General features: G+C 38.6%; 1 protein-coding gene across 1 annotated transcript in view; it reads left to right on the forward strand.

The window, feature by feature from the left end:
• Positions 1–21,974, forward strand: part of CFAP54 (cilia and flagella associated protein 54) — a 2,749,537-nt gene that overhangs the window by 2,441,036 nt on the left and 286,527 nt on the right. Inside the window, exon 57 of the mRNA XM_044087198.1 lies at positions 10,543–10,666. Coding sequence (XP_043943133.1) covers positions 10,543–10,666 — 124 coding nt within the window. The remainder of the gene's footprint in view (positions 1–10,542; positions 10,667–21,974) is intronic.

Here is a 21,974-nt window from a genome sequence, read left to right on the forward strand (position 1 = left end):
AGACCACTCATCTTTTTCCTTGGTCTCTCTGGTGTAACACCTACAGCCTCTAGGGAACAGGGGATAGACACCACATCTTTTGTGGTTATATGGATGCCGTCACTGGGCAAAGGAGATCCACTCTTGTTGGTCTTCAGAGAAGGGACAAATGTTATACCTAATACCAGGAGCCTGTGTTCCAGGTGAGTGTGCCTACCCTGGGTTGGTTCTTTTCCAGGGAATCTCTCAGAAAAAGGAAAGAAAATGTGAAAAATCTAGATGCTTCTGTTTCTTTTTCCATGCACAAGGAGGATTTGCTGAGATTAGCTAGGGAGGTAATTTATACTTTTTCGGCTCCCATTTCCTTTGCTGTGAAAAATAGGAAAATGGTTTCCTCACATTCTCACTGTCTACCAAAGTCAGAACAGCAGCATTTGGAGGGTAAATGCTCTGCTTCAGGATTTTTTCTCAACCTGAAGATTCTTATTTTGGTGAAAGTGTTGCTTAAGAGTTCACTCCATAAGACCTTTCTTTTTCTGAAACTTCATATAAAATAAAGGTTTTTCAATAGATGCCAAAGTGAAATCCTAGTTACTCAGCAAATGTATTATGATTTGTTGCAAATTGATATTATGATTTGTTGCAAATTGATATTATGATTTGTTGCAAATTGATATTCCTCAATCAGAAATTGTTCCTCCTATTTTATTCAGTTTAGAGAATGCTTTTCTCACAGCTTATAGTTTATCTGAAAAAAGCAGCATTTTGGCTTGACAGTGGAGCAAACTGTTGGTCTCATGGTAAGTCCTTTTTCCAGTCACAAAAAGAAAAAGTTAACTTGACATCTTTTGCCATCATGACAGGCTAGCAGCTGCATGTGGGTGACTTTGCTGTGGCCACAGCTGATTCCTCAGACCATTCAGTTTTTTCCTCAGATCCCTCAAGTGTTGTCTATACAGTTACTATGTTGTAGGGGTTAGCTACATCCATTGGGCTGTTGGAGTCCTTTCAATGGGCAATGTTTTTTTTTTAACAAGAAACATCTTTATTGAATTATTACTCATGGTACAACAGTCATACAGTTATATAAATGAAAACCAATTATATTTACATATTTTCAGTAGCAAACAGTATACATCACATATAATTTTCTGTACAGTCATTGTCAGTCAGCTCATTCAATTCCTGCCTTCCCTTAAACCTCATTCCTCCTCCAGAACATTATTCTCCACGTATTGTTCCCACAATTCCCATTTCTTTGTATATAATTTGCTCCTACCTTTTTCTAAAGAGCCCTCTTCCAGTTCTTTTATCTCTGTTACTATATTCACTACTTCTAGTATGGTTGATTTAGACTTTGATTTCCATTTTAAAGTAATTACTTTTTTGGCACCCACCAAAATTAAACTCAGCAAAGTCTTACTATATCTAGGCAATTCCAATTCTGTATCACAGCTCAAAAAAAAAATAATTTCCATAGTTACACCAATTTGCTCACCCAGTGTTTCTGACAGAGTACTCTGCATGGAATTTTTAAACTCTGTCAAATCATTACACTTCCAAAAAATATATTCCCAATTACCTCTTTATTCCTCATCACACCTCCACATTTGCAATCTGCCTGAGGAAAATATTCTTTGGATTCTACTTGGGTATAAAAATACCTATGCAAATACTTCCAATCACAGATCCTAAATCTTCTAGACTTTGTTGCATATTTGGAAGCCATGCATATTTACCCCATTATTTCTTTGTGAACTGCTTATCCAGTCTCTCTTCCCAATCCTTTTTAACCTCCTCTGATTGATTCCTATAGTTATCATGCAATATTTTATGTGCCCTTCTAATTATCCCTTTTTTAACAGCAGCTTATGTTTTAGATTCTACTTTCTGTCATTTGGCTAGTAATCCTTCAGGACTGGGATGGTAAGTCCCCTGCTGGTAAAATTCTTCACTAAGCTTTTTTTTTTTTTTTTTTTTTTTTTTGAGGACATTTTTTTTTCCAAGGAAAATAAGTTGTGTTTTGTTAGGAAACTCATTTGAAATCTTGAACTGTCACTTTTTGTCAGGGGAAATTTCTGTGTGAATGTTTGGGTGAACAACTGTGTAAAAAGTATTATTTTTGTTTTTACTTTTTCCCATGTTGTGTAGGTTTTATTTATAGGGGCAGGGCTTTGTGCATGTGCAGACTCTCAGTCTTTCTTCTTATGTGAACCTGCTTTTGAGTATCTTTAAACTTTATTGACTTCTGCACGTTTCTCTTCAGTCTTTAGTGCTTCATCCTTGGCTGAACCTTTAGAGCAGCTACCAGTCTCTGCATTAATTCCTTCCCTTGTCTGCAATAAGACAAAGTAGTCAGGGAGTATTTGGGTGTCAGACTGGCTGGAGTTGTGCCTCAGCTAATGATGGGTAACTGCAGTGTTTAGTTTGCTTCATCAGACCACTCATCTTTTTCCTTGGTCTCTCTGGTGTAACACCTACAGCCTCTAGGGAACAGGGGATAGACACCACATCTTTTGTGGTTATATGGATGCCGTCACTGGGCAAAGGAGATCCACTCTTGTTGGTCTTCAGAGAAGGGACAAATGTTATACCTAATACCAGGAGCCTGTGTTCCAGGTGAGTGTGCCTACCCTGGGTTGGTTCTTTTCCAGGGAATCTCTCAGAAAAAGGAAAGAAAATGTGAAAAATCTAGATGCTTCTGTTTCTTTTTCCATGCACAAGGAGGATTTGCTGAGATTAGCTAGGGAGGTAATTTCTGCTTTTTCGGCTCCCATTTCCTTTGCTGTGAAAAAAAGGAAAATGGTTTCCTCACATTCTCACTGTCTACCAAAGTCAGAACAGCAGCATTTGGAGGGTAAATGCTCTGCTTCAGGATTTTTTCTCAACCTGAAGATTCTGATTTTGGTGAAAGTGTTGCTTAAGAGTTCACTCCATAAGACCTTTCTTTTTCTGAAACTTCATATAAAATAAAGGTTTTTCAATGGATGCCAAAGTGAAATCCTAGTTACTCAGCAAATGTATTATGATTTGTTGCAAATTGATATTATGATTTGTTGCAAATTGATATTCCTCAATCAGAAATTGTTCCTCCTATTTTATTCAGTTTAGAGAATGCTTTTCTCACAGCTTATAGTTTATCTGAAAAAAGCACCATTTTGGCTAGACAGTGGAGCAAACTGTTGGTGTCATGGTAAATCCTTTTTCCAGTCACAAAAAGAAAAAGTTAACTTGACATCTTTTGCCATCATGACAGGCTAGCAGCTGCATGTGGGTGACTTTGCTGTGGCCACAGCTGATTCCTCAGACCATTCAGTTTTTTCCTCAGATCCCTCAAGTGTTGTCTGTACAGTTATTATGTTGTAGGGGTTAGCTACATCCATTGGGCTGTTGGAGTCCTTTCAACGGGCAATGTTTTTTTTTTTAACAAGAAACATCTTTATTGAATTATTACTCATGGTACAACAGTCATACAGTTATATAAATGAAAACCAATTATATTTACATATTTTCAGTAGCAAACAGTATACATCACATATAATTTTCTGTACAGTCATTGTCAGTCAGCTCATTCAATTCCTGCCTTCCCTTAAACCTCATTCCTCCTCCAGAACATTATTCTCCACATATTGTTCCCACAATTCCCATTTCTTTGTATATAATTTGCTCCTACCTTTTTCTAAAGAGCCCTCTTCCAGTTCTTTTATCTCTGTTACTATATTCACTACTTCTAGTATGGTTGATTTAGACTTTGATTTCCATTTTCCAGTAATTACTTTTTTGGCACCCACCAAAATTAAACTCAGCAAAGTCTTACTATATCTAGGCAACTCCGATTCTGTATCACAGCTCAAAAAAAAATAATTTCCATAGTTACACCAATTTGCTCACCCAGTGTTTCTGACAGAGTACTCTGCATGGAATTTTTAAACTCTGTCAAATCATTACACTTCCAAAAAATATATTCCCAATTAGCTCTTTATTCCTCATCACACCTCCACATTTGCAATCTGCCTGAGGAAAATATTCTTTGGATTCTGCTTGGGTATAAAAATACCTATGCAAATACTTCCAATCACAGATCCTAAATCTTCTAGACTTTGTTGCATATTTGGAAGCCATGCATATTTACCCCATTATTTCTTTGTGAACTGCTTATCCAGTCTCTCTTCCCAATCATTTTTAACCTCCTCTGATTGATTCCTATAGTTATCATGCAATATTTTATGTGCCCTTCTAATTATCCCTTTTTTAGCAGCAGCTTATGTTTTAGATTCTACTAAAACTCTACCAGTGCTGGACTTTCCTTTAAAATACCCCTATTCCTTTCTCTTTCTATACTCTTATATCAATCCTTGACAGGGAAGGCAGTCTCTAGCCTGCAGTACAAATGAATACTTGGCCTCTTCCCATTCTTTTACCTTTCCCTCTCTAGTAATTAGCTCCCAATACATTGGTTCCTGTGCCAGTTTTCTCTAGTAAATTCCAGCCCCCCCCCTTTCCTGTTGTCTGCACCCCTAATTGCAATCATCTCTATCAGCAGAATGTCCTTTCTCTATTCATATTTTGGCTTAGTTCGTAAACTACTGTCTACTACTTTATAAATATAATATTCTGTATAGTTATTGCTATTCACCTTAAAGATTTGCATCCAAAACCCCAGTCTGTCCTTATTTCTTGAACCCACTCCCATTTCATCATCATCCCTTTCCACTTTGAGTTGTAGCTTTCTGCCTGTGCTATGCATAGGAGCCTTAACTGTGTAGCTCTGAAATACCCCTTCAAATCAGGTAATCCCAAACCACCTTGTTCTATTGGAGGGATCAATTTATCCCACTTGACTCTTGCTGTCTTCCCTTTCCGGTTAAAATCCTTCAACTTTTTAATAATTGCCATCCACAACGTTTCCTCTGGTTGATAAAATTTTACCTGACCTGTGTATAAAATTAAAGGGACTAAAACATTTTCACTGCTTGTATCTTGCTATCCATATCCATAAAACAGAGCTTCTAGTTTCCAAGCTGTTGTATTATCTTTTGTTTAGTCTCTTCCCACATATCCTTAGCTACCATAACAGAATCCCTTTTTAATCCATACTCCTAAGTATTTAATTTTATCTTGTCCCCATAAATATGAGTATTTCTGAGCAAATTTGTGTGTGGGTATATAGTTTACAGCTATTGCCTTTGTTTTATCTTCATTAATTTTGTATCCCCAAGAGACGTGAAACTATCTCAGAATGTTCCACAACACTGAAGTGTCCTTTTCCAGTTTTATAAGCTACAAAATATCATTTGCAAATAAAACCAACTTTTCTTGATTTTGATACCAATTATATCTTTGAATTTCTGAATCCCTTATTTTCTTTACCAATGGTTCGAAATATAACTCAAATAACAAAGGGGAACGTGGACAGCCCTGCCTGGTTCCTCTGTTCAAACAGCACTTATCAGGGAGGAAGGAAAAGTCTCTTGTTGCTCTTCAGACAAGGGTCTTTGCCAGAATGTTGTGGCCATCTCTTCGGAAGATGTTGCTGCTATTAATAAATGTATTTGCCCCAACGTTCCTGTCAAAAAGAAACAGAAAAATAAGCATTTATCTTTTTTTGCATCAGTTCACCTGGGCAGGAGTAGTTTATTAGGTCTGTGTCATGGACTTTTATATATATTGACCCCTTTTATAAGATGGTTTCTGGTAAATGAAAAAGGGATTCCTGTTTTCCCAAACTAATTCAAGAAATTGAATCTGTAGAGGAATGTTATGGGGTAGATGCAGGTTTTTCTCCTCAGATTTCTCATTCAGAGTCAGAGGAGAGCAAGGTATCTGAATCTACCTGTGAGAGATTCTCTTTCTATGAAACTATTTCCAGAATGTGCCAGTGTTTTTAATGGGAGAGAACTGAGGTTTCTCAGCCCCTGAAAAAATAGTATGAGCTGTTACAAATGGAATTCCCAAAACCTTTACCCATCCCCCAGTGCTGTCAGCAATGGAGGATTTGTTTGCCACAGCCCATGGTTTCCCTAACAGCCAGCCTGATACACCTAAGAAAGCAGATAGAGGTGTACAAAATTCCTCATTCTTTCAAAGAAAATGATGGCAATTGATAAGTCTGGGAAAAATTGTATGCTTCTGCAACTTTAATTTTTAGAATTTTGAATTGTCAGGCTTATATATTAAAGTTTATTCTGACTAAGTGTGACTGTATGAGGAATGTTTTATCTGCAATTCTCTCCTGTGAGAAAAAATCTGATTAGTGTGCTTTACTTTCTTCTGTTTCTCAGGTCACTACTCATTGTTTTAAGTGTGTATATAACTCTGTAGATATGGCATCTAGGGTCATTGCCACTGATACTGTGTTGAGAAGGTTTACCTGGCTGTGTTCTCAGAACCTCCCAAAAGATGTAAACATGAGATTTTAAATTTTCCCTTGGATAATGATTTAGATTTTGGACTCAGCTGCAGAGGTTGTCAAAAAATGTGATGAGTGAGATAAGTTGACACAGGGAATCTCTTGGATTTTTCAGCCTTCCTTCTCAAAATTCTATAGTTGATTTTCTGATCCCTCATCCAGTTTTGGCAAGAAACAAAATAAACAGTCTCAGCAAAATGCTGATAATCAGACATTAAAAAAACATGGCAGAGAGGTGCAAAAAAAGAAAGCAAGAACCGCCTAGAATAAAGGACATTTAAAAGAATGCTGACTAACTGTCTTCCAGTGAAACTAAGCACTTTCTTTTTACTATTATTGGAGACTTCAGAATACAAACACACAGTGCTGTGCAAACCTTTAAATAGCCATATAAACCAAGTGATTTAGGTTATGTGACCAACGAATCATGTGACTAAACACTTAAAGGTTCATACCAGATAAAATATACAAAAGGCACATAAAAACAGGCATTAAACAAAGTGTCCTTATAGTTTGGAAGCCCTCATTTTTAAAACACAATTAATATATATGTTTTCATTTAAACCTGGAGATACTTTAGAATTTAATCTAATGGTCACAACAACTCCTTGTATTCAATCATATTTTCCCACTTCCCAGCACAAGGAACTTGTTCCAGTATGAAAAATATGAACTTTTAGAAACTGGTGCATTGCTGTGCATGTTCACCAAGGAGAGTACGAGGGGGACCTGGGAAAAAGTGATTTGTATATTTTATTTAGTATGTACCTTCACTGGAAGACATTTGGTCAGTATTGTTTTCACTTATGGTTCTTGGTTTCTGATTGTTTTGACTGTTATCTGAGTCTGGGTTTGCTTTTGAATTGTCTGTGGGTTTCCTGAGCTGGAAAGTGAGACAAAAGTGCTCAGTTTCACTGGAAGACATTTGGTCAGCGTTCTTTTTGTTTACAGTGTGTAACTATAGATGCCTCAGAATTTTCTTGGAAAGAGGCGTCTATGGGTGTAAATGTACAGACTAAAACACATAAACATAAAAGAGATGTTGGCAGTCATAAATGCTCTCAACTGTCTCAATCATTAATGGTCCCATAGACCATTACAAGTGATTAAATACAATGCCAAAGTCAGATCTTATCCTCGGTACAGACTAACTGTGGTAGCCTAAAATACAGCAATTTAGCACAATTTCATTCTACAGGCATTTTACATACAGTCAGAGCTCGCTATCATGGTAGAGAAACTGAACAGAACCAGGAAATATCCTCATAAATGGAAATTGAATGAGAAAGTCTTTCAGAATTTTATCCAGCTGTGAGGAACACCTCAAGTAGGTTTGTTCACCTCCATTCACAACAAGCAACTGATAACATTCTGCTTCAGGACTCCTTGCAAACAGGCCTGAAAAACAGATGCATTTTCATTGCCTTGGACAGGATTATTCCCATGTGTCTCTCCACTGATATCCAGGGTTATTCTGAAGATTCAGAAAGACTTTTCAAAGATCACTGTGGTGACTCCCTTCTGTCCAAGCAACAGTGGTTATCCCTTCTTTTGGAAATGGCTTCCTCACAGGGTGGGCCTACTCAATCAAGACAGGGGTTATTTAATACATCCTAACATAAAACAACTTCAGCTAACTGATTGGATAATGGAGTTTTAAGCAAGCAATAATGCCCAACAAGATGCGTCCTATGTGTAAATAACACCTGCCCAGGAGTGTTGCCTCTACACCCCTGGTAGGGCATTAAGTTACAAAATAGCACATACCCTGGAGGAAATTATTGCAGTTAGATAATGGGCTGTCTGTTAGATTGTTTTGCATTTGTTGAATTTTGTTTTTGTTTTTTCAATTACTGTAAATAATTTGTAATAGTCAATGTAAAATAGTTCCTCCGCACGCTGTTTCAAACTTGCTGTAGTATATGCTGGCAAGATATTGCGAGTTGTAGTCACTAAATAATGAGTTAAATATGAGTTTCAGACTTTATCTTAGCTCTCAACTAATCAGGGACACATTTCAACAGAATCAGGGACAAATCCAGAAGTAATTAGGGACACTTTCAAAATATTAGTACTATTAATCTGAGACATTGACAGAATAAGAGAATGTGAATTAATATACATTTTCTGAAGTAAAAAAAAAATGTAACAATATTTATTGTCATTGTGTAATTCACCGCTTTTTCTCTAAAAGTCCATAATTTTAAGAGGGATTAAGGGAGGCAGAGCTAAAATTTGAGTCAAAATCAGGGGTGTTCCTGAAAATCAAGAACAGATGAGAGGTATGGACATCAGAGAATGCATGTTAACATAAATCATGTTATTATAGGAACTTTCTAATTTTGTAAGAGTGATATTTAAAATCTTTCCCTATATTTAGACCTTTGATCCCCCATTATTTTAGGCTTTTTCCAGACTTCTTCAGCTAAATAGTTGAGAGGTATGCATACCTTTTAAGAGCTGAATCCATTGCTCTATCGATCTGTCTTTCTCACACACACACACACACACACACACACACACACACACACACACACACACACACACACACACACACACACACACTTCCACTTTCATCCACACAATTTCCCATACTCTCACACACATGCAGACAGCCACATAAACACACTCATACACACATACACACATACACTTACACACACACACACACACACACACACACACACACACACACACACACACACACACACACTTTTCTATTTTTTTATTATTCGTTTGTTTTAATTTTGCACCCAGTAAACAGAAAAAGTGCTGCTTAGTGCGTGTAAAATAATGGCTCGTTTGCTCTCACTCTCACTTTCATGTATGCTTGCACTCACGCACACAGACATAAACACACACAGACACACACTTGTCCATTTTTTTTTTTTTTTTTTATTTTTATTTTGCATTCACGAAACAGCAAAATTGCTGCTTATCAAACATAAAATAATGGTGAATGTTATCTTCGTTACAGTTCAAGCTCCACAGCAGCAGCTTAATATGCTGTAGTTAACTGGCGGACTCATTCCTCAGTGAGCATTACCTGTACATTAACACCCTGACAGAAAATTTGTTCTCCAAAAAGAGTGGAGATGTACAGGTTGCCCATTCTCTAATACCTTTTAGGACCTATTTTCTGAGAATATGTACCACATATTAATGAAGGCAAGGTAATTTATATATTACTGAAAAGAAAAGATTTTATATTTGGTGCCAAGACAAGAACCAAGACCTTTTTAAGGCTACTATTTCTCTGTTTCTGCAATATTTGTGTGAGCTATTATCCTCTGGCCTTTCGTACTCCTCTGTCAAGGTTTGTTTGTCAGCCATTTCAGTATATCTTCCCATGGATCCCCCCTTTCTTTGCATTCCCATGTTAAAATGATTTGAAAGGGGTGCTACATAGCCAGCCACCTAAAAACAGTTTTTTTCCTTTGAAATTAATTTTATTTTGAAAAGTTATCTCTTGCTCCATGTGAAGCTAACCAGACTGATATGAAAAACAGTTTTGCTGATTGTACTGATTTCTGCAAGAAAAGTGACTTCTGCAAGAAAAGTGGCTGAGTTGCAAGCTGTCATGAAGGGTCAACCTTATCTCATTTTTCCAAAAAATAAGGTCTCCTTGAGAAATAATTATCCATTTATACCCAATGTAGTATCCAAGTTTACTTTGAGCAGAAAGAATTCTTTTTACTCTGGAGGTCTACAGACAGACAAATCAGACATTATTTTGACAGAATTAAAATTTTCAAAAACTCTGGTCATCTATTAATTTCTTATTATGCTAATAAAAGAGGGCAACTTGTGTCAAAGCAGACTATTTCTCCTACGTAATCAGTCAGTAATCTTTATCATTATAAGAGAAAGATACAGTTTGTTGAATTAGTAGATCTGGCTTGCAACTAATTTCTATAAAAATTATCAGTGCTTTTCAATGTAGAAATACATTTTCATAGTTTTTGATTGTCTGTCCATACTTGCTTTTCCGTTGAGTGCCCTACTAGGGTAACAGAAATGTTGAATAGCTAATAAAGGTCCTGTGTGTATAAACAACTTTCTTGTTTAGGGTTAATTAGCTTGTATAAGTAAGAAGTAAGTATGTCTGAATTGCAGTATAAAATAATGGAAACAACTTTCTTCTCTTTATGCAGCACTGCTCTAGTTTTGTCTGCAATTCATCATCTGCAAGATGCAAAAATATATTTTCCAAAACAGCAACAAGTCAAGCGCATTACTTCTGCATTACGAACAGCTGGGCAGAAAAAAAAAGAGAAAGTATGTATTCATTAATATCTTTTATTTCCAGCAGACGTTTACTTGTTTGTTATTTTGTACAGTTTTTCACTTATGCCATGAATTCTAAAACTGTTGTTGGAATAATCCTTGCATTTTGAGATTCCTTGCACACCACAGTCCCAGGTAACATGGATTATCTAGGATCTGTTGACTGTAGTCCTTTCAGCAAACTGACAGCAGAATTCAAAAAGTGGCATTTATTACAGGTGCTGACTTTGAGGGAACATGGGCAAAATTATTGGCTAGGTTTATAAGGGCCTCTGGGACAGTAGCCTAGTATCATCCTAAGAACCTGTCATTACTTACAGGTGCTGACTTTGTGGGAACATGGGCAAAATTATTGGCTAGACTTATATTGGCCTCCGGCCCAATAGCCTAGTATCATCCTATGAATCTATCATTACTTGAATAAAGTGAGAACACATTTCTTGAAAAGCAGTCATAATGCCATTTTTGAAGTACATCATATAGACACTGTACTTTCTATTGACCAAATAGAATTACTCACACAGTACATCTGTCTAATATATTTCAGAATGGACTTTTGTCAGATATTTTTGGTTCTCAGGTTAGCACTTTTTGTATATAATGTGAGATTGATGTAAGAAGACTACTGTGTAAATGCTGTTTGTTTTCCAGATATAAAGAAAAAGTCACCAGTGGTAAAGGGTTAAGATGCACTTAAGGTACTAACATGAGCCCTTATAATTATAGCACATTAGCATGGATAGTGATCTACCATGTTAAGCATTTCTGGGGAAGTAGGGTTTGCTAAATGTCTGCACTAAGTTGGTAGTTTCACTCTAAGCAGTGCACATATTGGCAACGTAAGGGGACCATCCTGTATTTCATTGAATTACAAATGGTCTTTGAGATCCTTCTTTTGATTCCAAAAGAGAGCCATTGACTAAGTAGATGAAGTAGCTACCCCATATTTAACAGATGCCAGTGTTTGATCTCCTGCCTTCCTAGTTACACTTTTCAGGTTTTCTGGAAAGGGAGACAGTCATCAAGCTCCAGTGCGTGAGGCAATCCTTATGGTGCATATAGTGAGAGATCCATGAAGGCTTTAGTCACTGGGCTAGCTGGTGATAAGTAAAACAACTGGGAAATATTATGTTTTTTTTTAATTTATTAGCCATGTGCATGGTTTTGCTGTTACAGTGAAATTTTATAATTACAGTTAGCATTAACATTAATAGATTACATGGGCTTAGTATTCTTCATAGAATGTAATTTTCTTTGGGTGCAATCTTTTTATTTAAAAATTGCTAACAGTCTGATTGTAATAAGATAACAATGAGGCATTCTGACTTATTAATTTAAGAATATATCACTGCTGGCTCCTTAAAATCATACTAGTTTTTTAAAACATTAAACATAAAGAAATGAACTCCAAATTTAGCATCTAACTTTGTGTACCACTTCTGTTATGTCAAATATCAACAAAGGCACAATCTTGTTTCATCATATTTTTGAGAGATTGTTCCCAGCACTCCCTACATTGATAAAATGGCTTTAAACAATGAGATTGCAGTGAAACAAGAGAGAAAAGGAAGTCTTTGGTAGCATGAAATATGTTAGTTCCTTGAAAGAACAGAACAAGTTGTTCATACTTCACTTTTGGCATTAAATAAAAATCATAAACTATATAATTTTAATTAAAAATTTCATAATTCTTCCCATCCCTGGGGAGAGATTTCTCACCCATCCAAGTGTTAAAAAATGTTTGTCCTCACAAAATGTTTAGAACTTGGGACCCATATTCAAGTGCAACTTGGATCTATGGATGGGAAACAGAAAATTTACCCCAGGACTGCCCTCTTTACTACTTATGGACAGAGGTGGTTCCTAAATGCTTTGTCCTATGCATGGGTCCCCTGAAATTATCTATGCTATGATCCCAGTTATTCTCATTAAGGGTAATATATAATTATTGACCATTGGTTGGCTAAGGCCATCTCTAATCAAATGGGATAGGTTAATTAGAGCACAAAAGTCACCCACAAGGACAGCTACCCTAGTGTTTACCTATAAACCTATGAACTTATGTTGTAACATAGTTCTGACAGCAAAACCTGTTGATGTTAAGTTACTTATGATGAGCTCTCACAAGCTTACTTCTGCTATGTTTTTATTCTATACTATTAGGTCAGACAGAAATATACCTGAAGTTACCCAATTTAAAATAAAGTGACTATCTGCAATTTGTGGCAGATAATGCATGAGGCTACAACTCTTTTATGGACTTCAGCTGATTCTGTAATAACCTTGTAAAGACTCACCCCAGGATTCACTAATCTTCCATGTAAGACTAAATTAGTCTTACACGGAAGAGTCAGTCTAAGACGGCAGCGCCCATGCATATTAATGAGGGCGCGCTGCCACAACTCTAAAACAAACATGGAGCATGGACAAGTATAGGGGGCGTGTCAGACTGCCGATCAGTCCAAAAATCCACGCCCCTGCAAGTTTGAAACTCGGGAAATGTCTAGTTACATGAGCAAGTCCGCTCACATGTGTACATTCTAACACTACACTCCCCCATATAGTAAACCCCGTAAAAATATAAAAAGTAAAAGAAATGTTTTTTTTTTCATTTCCGATATAGCTACCCGTATTTGCGCATGTTTGTGTGGGTTTGCCCATTGCTTAGCTACAGTTAGCAGTTTAGACACCAAAGAGGATAATAAGAAAAATATTTGCAAATTAAGCGAAATAGTGATAGCGTAGTGGTTAGAGCCCTTGCACAAAGAGGAGGTATTCCCAGTTCGAGTCCCACCACTACACTTTTAATTTTCTGTTGGAAATCTGTATACAAAAATATTTGCTGACATGTATTATTTAAAGTTTTGTAAAAAGCATTGAAATGCTATATGTAGTAGTGAACGAACTTTATATATATATACATATATATATATATATATATATATATATATATATATAGGAAGGTGAAATGGTTATGCATACTGATGCATGAGTAACTTATTTTAAGCAATATAAAGCACTGCTAAGCATATTTCACCAGTATTGAGCATATTTATATTTAATTGCTCGTAGCTGAGCACTGCGTCAACTAGCGCAATTTCTTTGCGCGAAGCTGCGCATCGCGCAAACTAGCACAACCAGAACATGTTTGTGTGTAGCTACACACTGCGCTAACCAGCGCAACGTTGGGCAACATCGAGCAACATCGGGCAACGTCAGGCAATGTCGAGCAACGCTGAGCAAAGTTGGGCAAAGTTGAGCAAAGTCGGCTAAACACGGCCACACCTCCTTTACTGTTCCTTAACCATTCAGGTCTGGCCAGTAGGAAAATAAAAAACAGTGACAAGGCTCGAACTCGGGATACTGTGCACTATAGTCACAGTACATAACCACTAAGCCATGACAGTATTTCATAACCATGCACTTTCAACAGACATATATCTATCAAAGGAATATTAAACATTGCTAACATCAGCTAAGCAGGTGTGCCTACAGCTGAGTTTTTTCAAAACTGGCCAATCACAAATAAGCGTGGGAAATGAGGTATATTTAAGCTCCACAGGTGGGAATACTTGCCACAACTGGTTGTAGCTCCCTTCTGCAGTCATTGAGCATTGAGAAGACCAAAGTAATGGTTTGGCTCCTTGTCCACAATCATGAGGAAAGACTCCTTTGGGGCCAGTGCCAGGGCACTCAGTACAAAACGGAGGCCTGGAACTGTCTAGCTTGTGATCTCACCAGTGCCACTGGTGTTCCTCGGACTGGTGAGCAGGTCAGGCTCCATTACTCTGACCTGAAGTGACGTAAGGAGGTTCAACTGGACCAGTGGATCCAGGAGACCGGTGGGATGGCAAATGTCCCACTACTGAGTAAGTAGCCATTGTATTAAGTATTTAAGAACTGCTATTCTTGTCTATACTATGGATAGGTATGTCTCATTATCACTGCATTTACTTCACAGCTGCAGGTGTCCGGGCTATGAATCAGCAAGCCCATGAAGATAGGCTGCAAAGGCTGCATCACCAGGCAGGTTAGTAATTATTCTGCATGTACTGTTATATAAAATAAATGAGAGAGCCTTCAAAAAAGTGTTTTAACCCATTAAATAAAGGTATAATAATTCTTTAATAATTATTCTGCATGTACTGTTATATAAAATAAATGAGAGAGTCTTCAAAAAAGTGTTTTAACCCAATAAATAACAGTATAATAATTCTTTAATAATTATTCTGCATGTACTGTTATATAAAATAAATGAGAGAGCCTTCAAAAAAGTGTTTTAACCCAATAAATAAAGGTGCAATAATTCTTTAATAAAGGTATAATTCCTGGCGTGCGTCTGTGTGATTTTCTTTGATATGTTGTTGTACTGTTGCATTTTAGAAATAGTACTGTTGTATTAAGCAGTGTTAGTTAACCCACACTTGGGTAGGCCCATATAAAGTGGATGAAGGGAGTGCCAGTAGTTTTTATGCACTTAACTGTTGATTCATGCCTAGCATGTACAGGTTAATCTGGCACATGAGTAGCTTGGTATTGTGTTCCTCAGAAATGTCAGTGTGCTGCCAGAAATGTAGGGAGCTGTTGACATATAACTGATAATTTCACCTGAACATATCTAGATAATTATATGAAAGTAGAGCTGTCAGTATACCATCTCAGCAGTAGTGTGTGTGAGCAACTCTCAAAATATGTAGCAGTGACATCTGTATCCTGGACAGTTTGTATGTCAGATACAGCTCATGTATATAATGATCTAGCAAAATCCAATTGCACAATAGAAGGACATTGGGTAGTGTAATAATACATGTAAGGGACATATAACTGCAGTTAATAGGAATGTAATGTAAACTAGAAGGATATATAAGTTGTTAACTGAACTATCTTTTCCACCCTACTGTATGTGTATAAAAAATGCAATTCCACACCTCAATGGGTGTGTCTAATCTCAAAACATTTGTTGGGACATATGTCCTATTGGTTTATAAATATTTACATTCATTTCTATACATGTGCCCTGTTCAAATACCACAATATTGGTGGCCTGTTGCCATCAATTAAACCTGCATGCTGTTGTAATGTCCACTGTTGTTCTATATATGCATGTGTTATGCTTGCTTTTCAACTGTTGAATCTCTGGTGTGTTGGGTTAATGGGAATACTTCTGCATGCTGTTATAACTAACTGGGAATGCTGTTGACTGTTACTAACCCATATCTTTATTAAATTCTCCAAAACATAGTTCATATGGGAAGGCCGGTCCCAGCAGACCCACCTGTCCCACCTCAGATGGCCATGGCACCTGGCACCAGCAGGTCCGGTGCCCAACCTGGGACCTCCTCCTCCATTGGCCCCGTGCCACCTTTGTGTGGAAGCGCTGCAGGGGATGGGGCTCGGCCCCCCTGTGCAAGCGTGGGTGGAGGAGGGCCAACTATCACCCTTCAAATGGTCCGGGCTGTGGTGCATAGAGAGATCGAGCAATCTGTTGCAGAACCTCTACGCCAGCTTGAGGCATGAGTGGCGCAATTCCCGGGCCAGGCTGCCCCTCCTTTACAGCCCCCAGCACAGCCACCCTCTGGGCTTTGAAGGTGCAGTGGTGACTGCCCATGGGTGGGGATCTCAGTTCCACTGTTGCTATCTGTGGGCTCATGGGCTTGCGATTTCCAAACATCCCTCCCCGTCAATGGTGTTCACCCACTACGTGTCATATTCCGCCCCTGTATGCGTCTTGTTTGTCTTGTCTGTTTACCTCCCCAACCTACCTCCCCAAATATACCTACTTCCCCTACCCCACATTCCACTCTCACCTAAAAAAAAAAGGGCAATTTGCTCCCAAAAAAAATTACACCCCATACATAGCTGCCCATTTTGCACACATGTCCCCTGGACACATAAAATGTAATTTAATTGGCATTACAACATACTTTGTTGTCCTCACCCCTCTCTCAGGGGTTGAAGGTTTCATATTTACCTCCAAATTTATTCCATATGCACAGCTGCTGTTAAAGAAATGGGCATCTATGGACCTTCCCTACACCGGTCCTGCACATCCCGAGCTATTTTCCCTACTGTTTTTCCCTCTTTGTGCCCCTTTTTCAAAGAAATGAGCACGGGGGTTAGCGGGAGTAAGCACTATTAAGCAGTAGTTAGCAGGTTTGCGCGAGTGTGCACTTGTTTGCGCTTAGCTAAGCATTACTAAGCATCACGCAAACCCATGCAAACCCACTTACAACTGCTTAAAAGTGCCTTAGTCACTCTGTATGTGAGGGCCTTTGTTCTGCTCAGCAGCAAAATAAAACACCTCTGTCAGTCTCCAACCCCGGACCTTGTACACACTACACTGCATGAGATACCACTAAGCCACAGTAGATATACAACAAGTTGGTGCTGAAATAAATATATCATGCATCAGAATGAGTGAATGTAAAGGAAAAATAGGAATGCCATACCACACAACTTGTTCTGTGGATCATTACCAACAGTTGTTGTGGGATTACATTACATGACTGTGATAAGAGAAGCAGCCATTCTAGCGGGAAATAATGTTACACCATCACTTTACAACCCTCACACAGTATCATAGCAGGACAAACACTGGCATATCTGTTTAGGGCACAAGCCATACCTCCCAACTGTCCACAATTTTCAGGGATGTCACTGTTTTGACACAAATCTTAGCTCTGTCCCTCTGAATCCCTCCGAAAACTACTGACTTTGACCAGAAAGGTGGTGAATTGCACGTAATGAGTAATGACAATAATTAAGAGTTAGACACTTCTTTTACTTCAGAAAAGGTGTATTAATCCATATGATCTGGTTCTCTCAGAGCCTCAACTTAATGGCACTAATATTTTAAATGTGTCCCTGACTTTTTCTCTACTTTTCCCTGAGTCTGGTCAAATATGTACCTGAGTGTTTGAGAGGTCTGGCAGAGGCAGAAACACAGAGGCATATCAGCATTTCTGCTGTTACACACTGTGCAAATAGCTTTGGAAGGAGTTCCGGAAGCAAACCCTTATGTAGGAATACAACACTGAAATACAAAAGGATGTAGCTATGTACTGGTAGCAACCAACTGTAACAATGCCATTGCTCTAGTGCTGAAAAGACTTCTGTGTTGCACAGACAAAGAATAACTGGCTAATCTCTGGCTACCATGTGGATAGGTCCACAGTTGGGAGTTACGCAGACTACTTGCCTTGATAAACTAACATGTACACAGCAACCCTGTAAGTTCAGCAAAATAAAATTCACACAATAATACGTACGCTCTCTGTACTTCTGCACCCCTACCCAAATGTAGAATATACCTGTGTGTGCAGGGTCTACCAAGGATGTAGGTAAGCATACTCACAGTACTGAAATGTGTCCAGTTTCCTTGAGCAGCTTATGCTAATGTCAACACTAAAAAAGCACAAACTGTTTAGAACTGAGTAAATGAATATTCACAGTATAGCAGTTCACAAACAATTCTTGTGCCAAAGGAATACATCTCAATAACTAGCTTTGTATGACACTTAATTGTAAAATTTAAAAAGAAAGTACATCCTCCCATGTATCTTGGGTTAGCATTTTGAGGGGTGAGTACATTTCTACACTGACAAGTGTGTACTGGAAGCAGCAACATTTAGGTCTGAGTACAAAATGTAAATCACTGGCTACACCCCTGGCTTCTGATATGAGAACTACACCAACCTTCTGTCTTAAACAATGATATCCACAGCAAACAAGGATGATCTCCATCTTGGAAAGCTGAAAGGGCCACGCCTACCTGAGTTAGCAATTTATAGTACTGGCTTGCTATGACAGTGATTACTGCAATTACTACACAGCAGGCTGCATGCAATTAGCAAATGTTGGCCACTAATTGGTGCAGAGGCCATCACATGCTTATGTGCAAATACCTACAAAAGCAGGCTGCAATCGCTGCCAACAAACTCAATCACTCTATTTCAGAGACTGACAGAGAGAGAGAGAGAGAGACAGAGAAAAGGAAAAAGAAAAATAAATAATACCAAATCATACAAAGGAAAGGTATGTGACACATAGGTATTTACTGGCATGTAGTAGATGTTTTTGAAGAGTAGTCTACATAATGTGAACCATTCATATGTGGCAGCAGTACTTATATATGCACATATGTCCTGCTTAATTACTGCTATGGACAATACAGTGTGTACCTGTGGGCAGTAGGACATACCTGTGAAATGTGTAGCTCAGCATTAAATGTCAAAGATCTGATCCATGTTACCTGTGTTCTGTACAGTAGTGTGGCCAATGGCTGTTGGGGAGATTAGCGCTGCCATTACATAAACATGGGTGTGACAGAGCAACACATGCATGATAGTCATATTAAGGTGTAGCTTAGCATCGGCAACTGCTGTAGCAGTCTAGTATGCTTATCTAGCATTTGTAGATATATATACCCCCTCTAATGTTAGTGTGTGTTCACATGTGACACCTGTTTGTGTTGCAGCAAGGCCCAACAGTTCAGCTGTGAGGTCCAGGGACTTACAACAGTGTGGACCTTGTGTGCGTATGCCACACACATACGGAGAAATATATATGTGTCATATACACATCTGTATATGTGCATAGAGCAGGGGACATATTGCAACTGTTTGTGAAGGATGGCGATATATATGTTGGTGAAGGTTAGTATGCGCATATTTGTATGTAGGTTTTAGTGTGTGACAAACAAGACAGCATACAGTGCTGGTATATGACATGTGGTGGTTAAACAGTGTGGGTGATTTGTTCAGTTTGCAATGTTGAAGCCAGTGAGGCCTGCTAAAGCTACCTGGGCTGTGAACACTTTCAATGCATTTATCACAAGACTGTGCAATATTATTACATTACTGTACACCTCACATCCTTTGTATAATTGATATTCCCACTATGAAAGGTGAAATGTATATGTGCCTACATATATATGTATATGTACACCAATGGATGTGTATATGTACATATATATATATATATATATATAGAGAGAGAGAGAGAGAGAGAGAGTCATATATACTCATACACACCTACATCTACTTGTTGCAATAGATTCTCTGTACTGTTGACTGACTGTGACGGTCAATGTGTTTGTGAATACGTCAAATATGTGTATTTGTGGGATAGCTTAGTGGGAAATTGTTTGCCATGGTATTATGGGTCCTTGCTTTGATCCCAGCAAAAGCTGTGTATTCTGTTGCTAGGCAGAAAGAGTGCTATGGCATACAGTGTGATTAAATCCCTTGGTTTTAAATGGGGTGTGTCATTGGAGGCTAAAGCACTATATCTATGATTATTGATTGGTACTGATTTTGAATCCAAATCCTGTGTGTACTGTAGTACTATTTGAAGCTCTGGGCCTGTACAGCAAAGTATGGTGTATGTCCACATTGCTTGCATCCACTGTTTTGTGTGGTCCCTGTATTCATCACAGATTACATTCCTCAAGATTAAGGTTTTATAAGTACTGACACACAGTACTGTATAGTACACACGTAAAGCTTATCTGGGTTGCCATACCTTTGTGCCCTGTAATTATGTCTGATGTGTGTGTGGGTATGTCTGTAACATGTCCTCTGTCATATGTGTGGTAAAACATATAACTGCGTATGTAGCAACATTTATAGTGGACTACAGCAGTATGCAACCTATATTCCCAATTGTGCACATATTTTGGTCACGGGTTTGCCATAAACAAGTTGTGTGGTATAATAGTAATACATTTACTGGACCTTACACTCATTGTGATGGATGACATATTTCTTTACACATCAGCTTGATGTATATCTGCTGTGGCTAGGTGGTGCATTGTGTTGCATACAGTGTGCCAGATACTCTTGTATAGTCTTATATAGTGATTTTATTTTGTTGCTGTGCAGAACATGGTTCATTAGAGTGAGCCAGGCACTTTCAAGCAGTTGTGAGGTGAGCAGTGATAAGTGGTAGTTAAAGTGTTTCACTCTCAGTTAGCTAATAGGTTGCTATATATGGCAGTTCAGTGATATCTGTACTGTATAATGTTAAATGTGCCATATGACTTGCTCAGACATATTTTTTCTTTATGTCTTCCAGGGATCATGGTACATCACAGAAATCCCAGCTATAGTTGTGCTGAAGATGAGATCATTACTAGCTGTATGATTCAGCACTACAGTCTAATGTTCTCACGAACCAGCCAGAACCAGCAGGAGTGTACTGCAATGTGGCAAGATGTTGTCCGGAGGGTAAATGATGTAGGCCTGCATAACCGAACATATGAGCAGGTACGCCACCACTGCAGTGATCTACTCAGACATGTCCGTCAGCGTGCTTCTGATGTGCGGAGACAACAGCTTGCAACAGGAGGTGGTGTTAATATCCACCCCCCCCCCCCTCACCAGAGTGGAGGAGCTGCTCCTGAGCCTCGTGGCACCTGCCCAACAACAACAGCAGTAGACATACACCATGATGGAGGTTGGAGCCACCCAGCAAGAACACATGGAGCATGCAGGTAACATGGCATATCTGTAGACTACTGTTATCTGTATTGGTAGATCATTCATATGTGAGATGTGGAGTGTGTAGTTAGCAGATGTGGAGCCTGTTGTTGTGCAATACTCATCATTTGGAACATAATATGCAGGCCTGTGAATGTAAAAGTACAGTTTTGTACCTACCATAAATGTAGATGTTCGAGTGTATACCCTGCTGCAGTCATCACATTTGGGTTATCCTGCTGTCAGGCGGTCCCACAGTTGGCCTGAATTCCAAAGTCTTGGTCCGGCGTCGATTGCTGTCACTTCTTCCCTGACATCAGTGCGCCAGGTGTATATGAGAGGCATCTGACACCATTTTCTTCAGTTTTTCTTGCCCCAGATGTCAGGTGCCCCCCCCCCCCCCAAATGGTGGTCAGTAGATAGTACCAATAATAAAAAGTGTATCATAAACAAAAAATCCCTCCAGCTATAAGCAAATACACCACAAAGGTTGTAACAGATTTTAAGGTATAGAAAGGTCTTAGTTAAGTCAGAGGGGATGGAGGGAGGGTAACCTGGACTGCAGCAGGGTATACACTCGAGCATCTACATTTATGGTAGGTACAAAACTGTACTATGTTCATCGTGTTACCCTGCTGCAGTCATCACACTTGGGTAGAATCCCAAAGCTAAGGATGGGAGGTGGAGTCAAACTGTGTTAGAGGAGGCTAGAAGGCCCTGCAAAACTGCAGTGGCGAAGCCAGCTCTAGTCTTAGAGTAAAGTGGTAAGTGGTAATGTTTGGTGAAGGTGTGTACTGAACTCCAAGTTGCAGCTTCCAGAA

The sequence above is a fragment of the Protopterus annectens genome, chromosome 11.part0, assembly GCF_019279795.1.
Source record: "Protopterus annectens isolate FY-2018-M chromosome 11.part0, PAN1.0, whole genome shotgun sequence".
In the NCBI taxonomy this organism is placed as follows: domain Eukaryota; kingdom Metazoa; phylum Chordata; order Ceratodontiformes; family Protopteridae; genus Protopterus; species Protopterus annectens.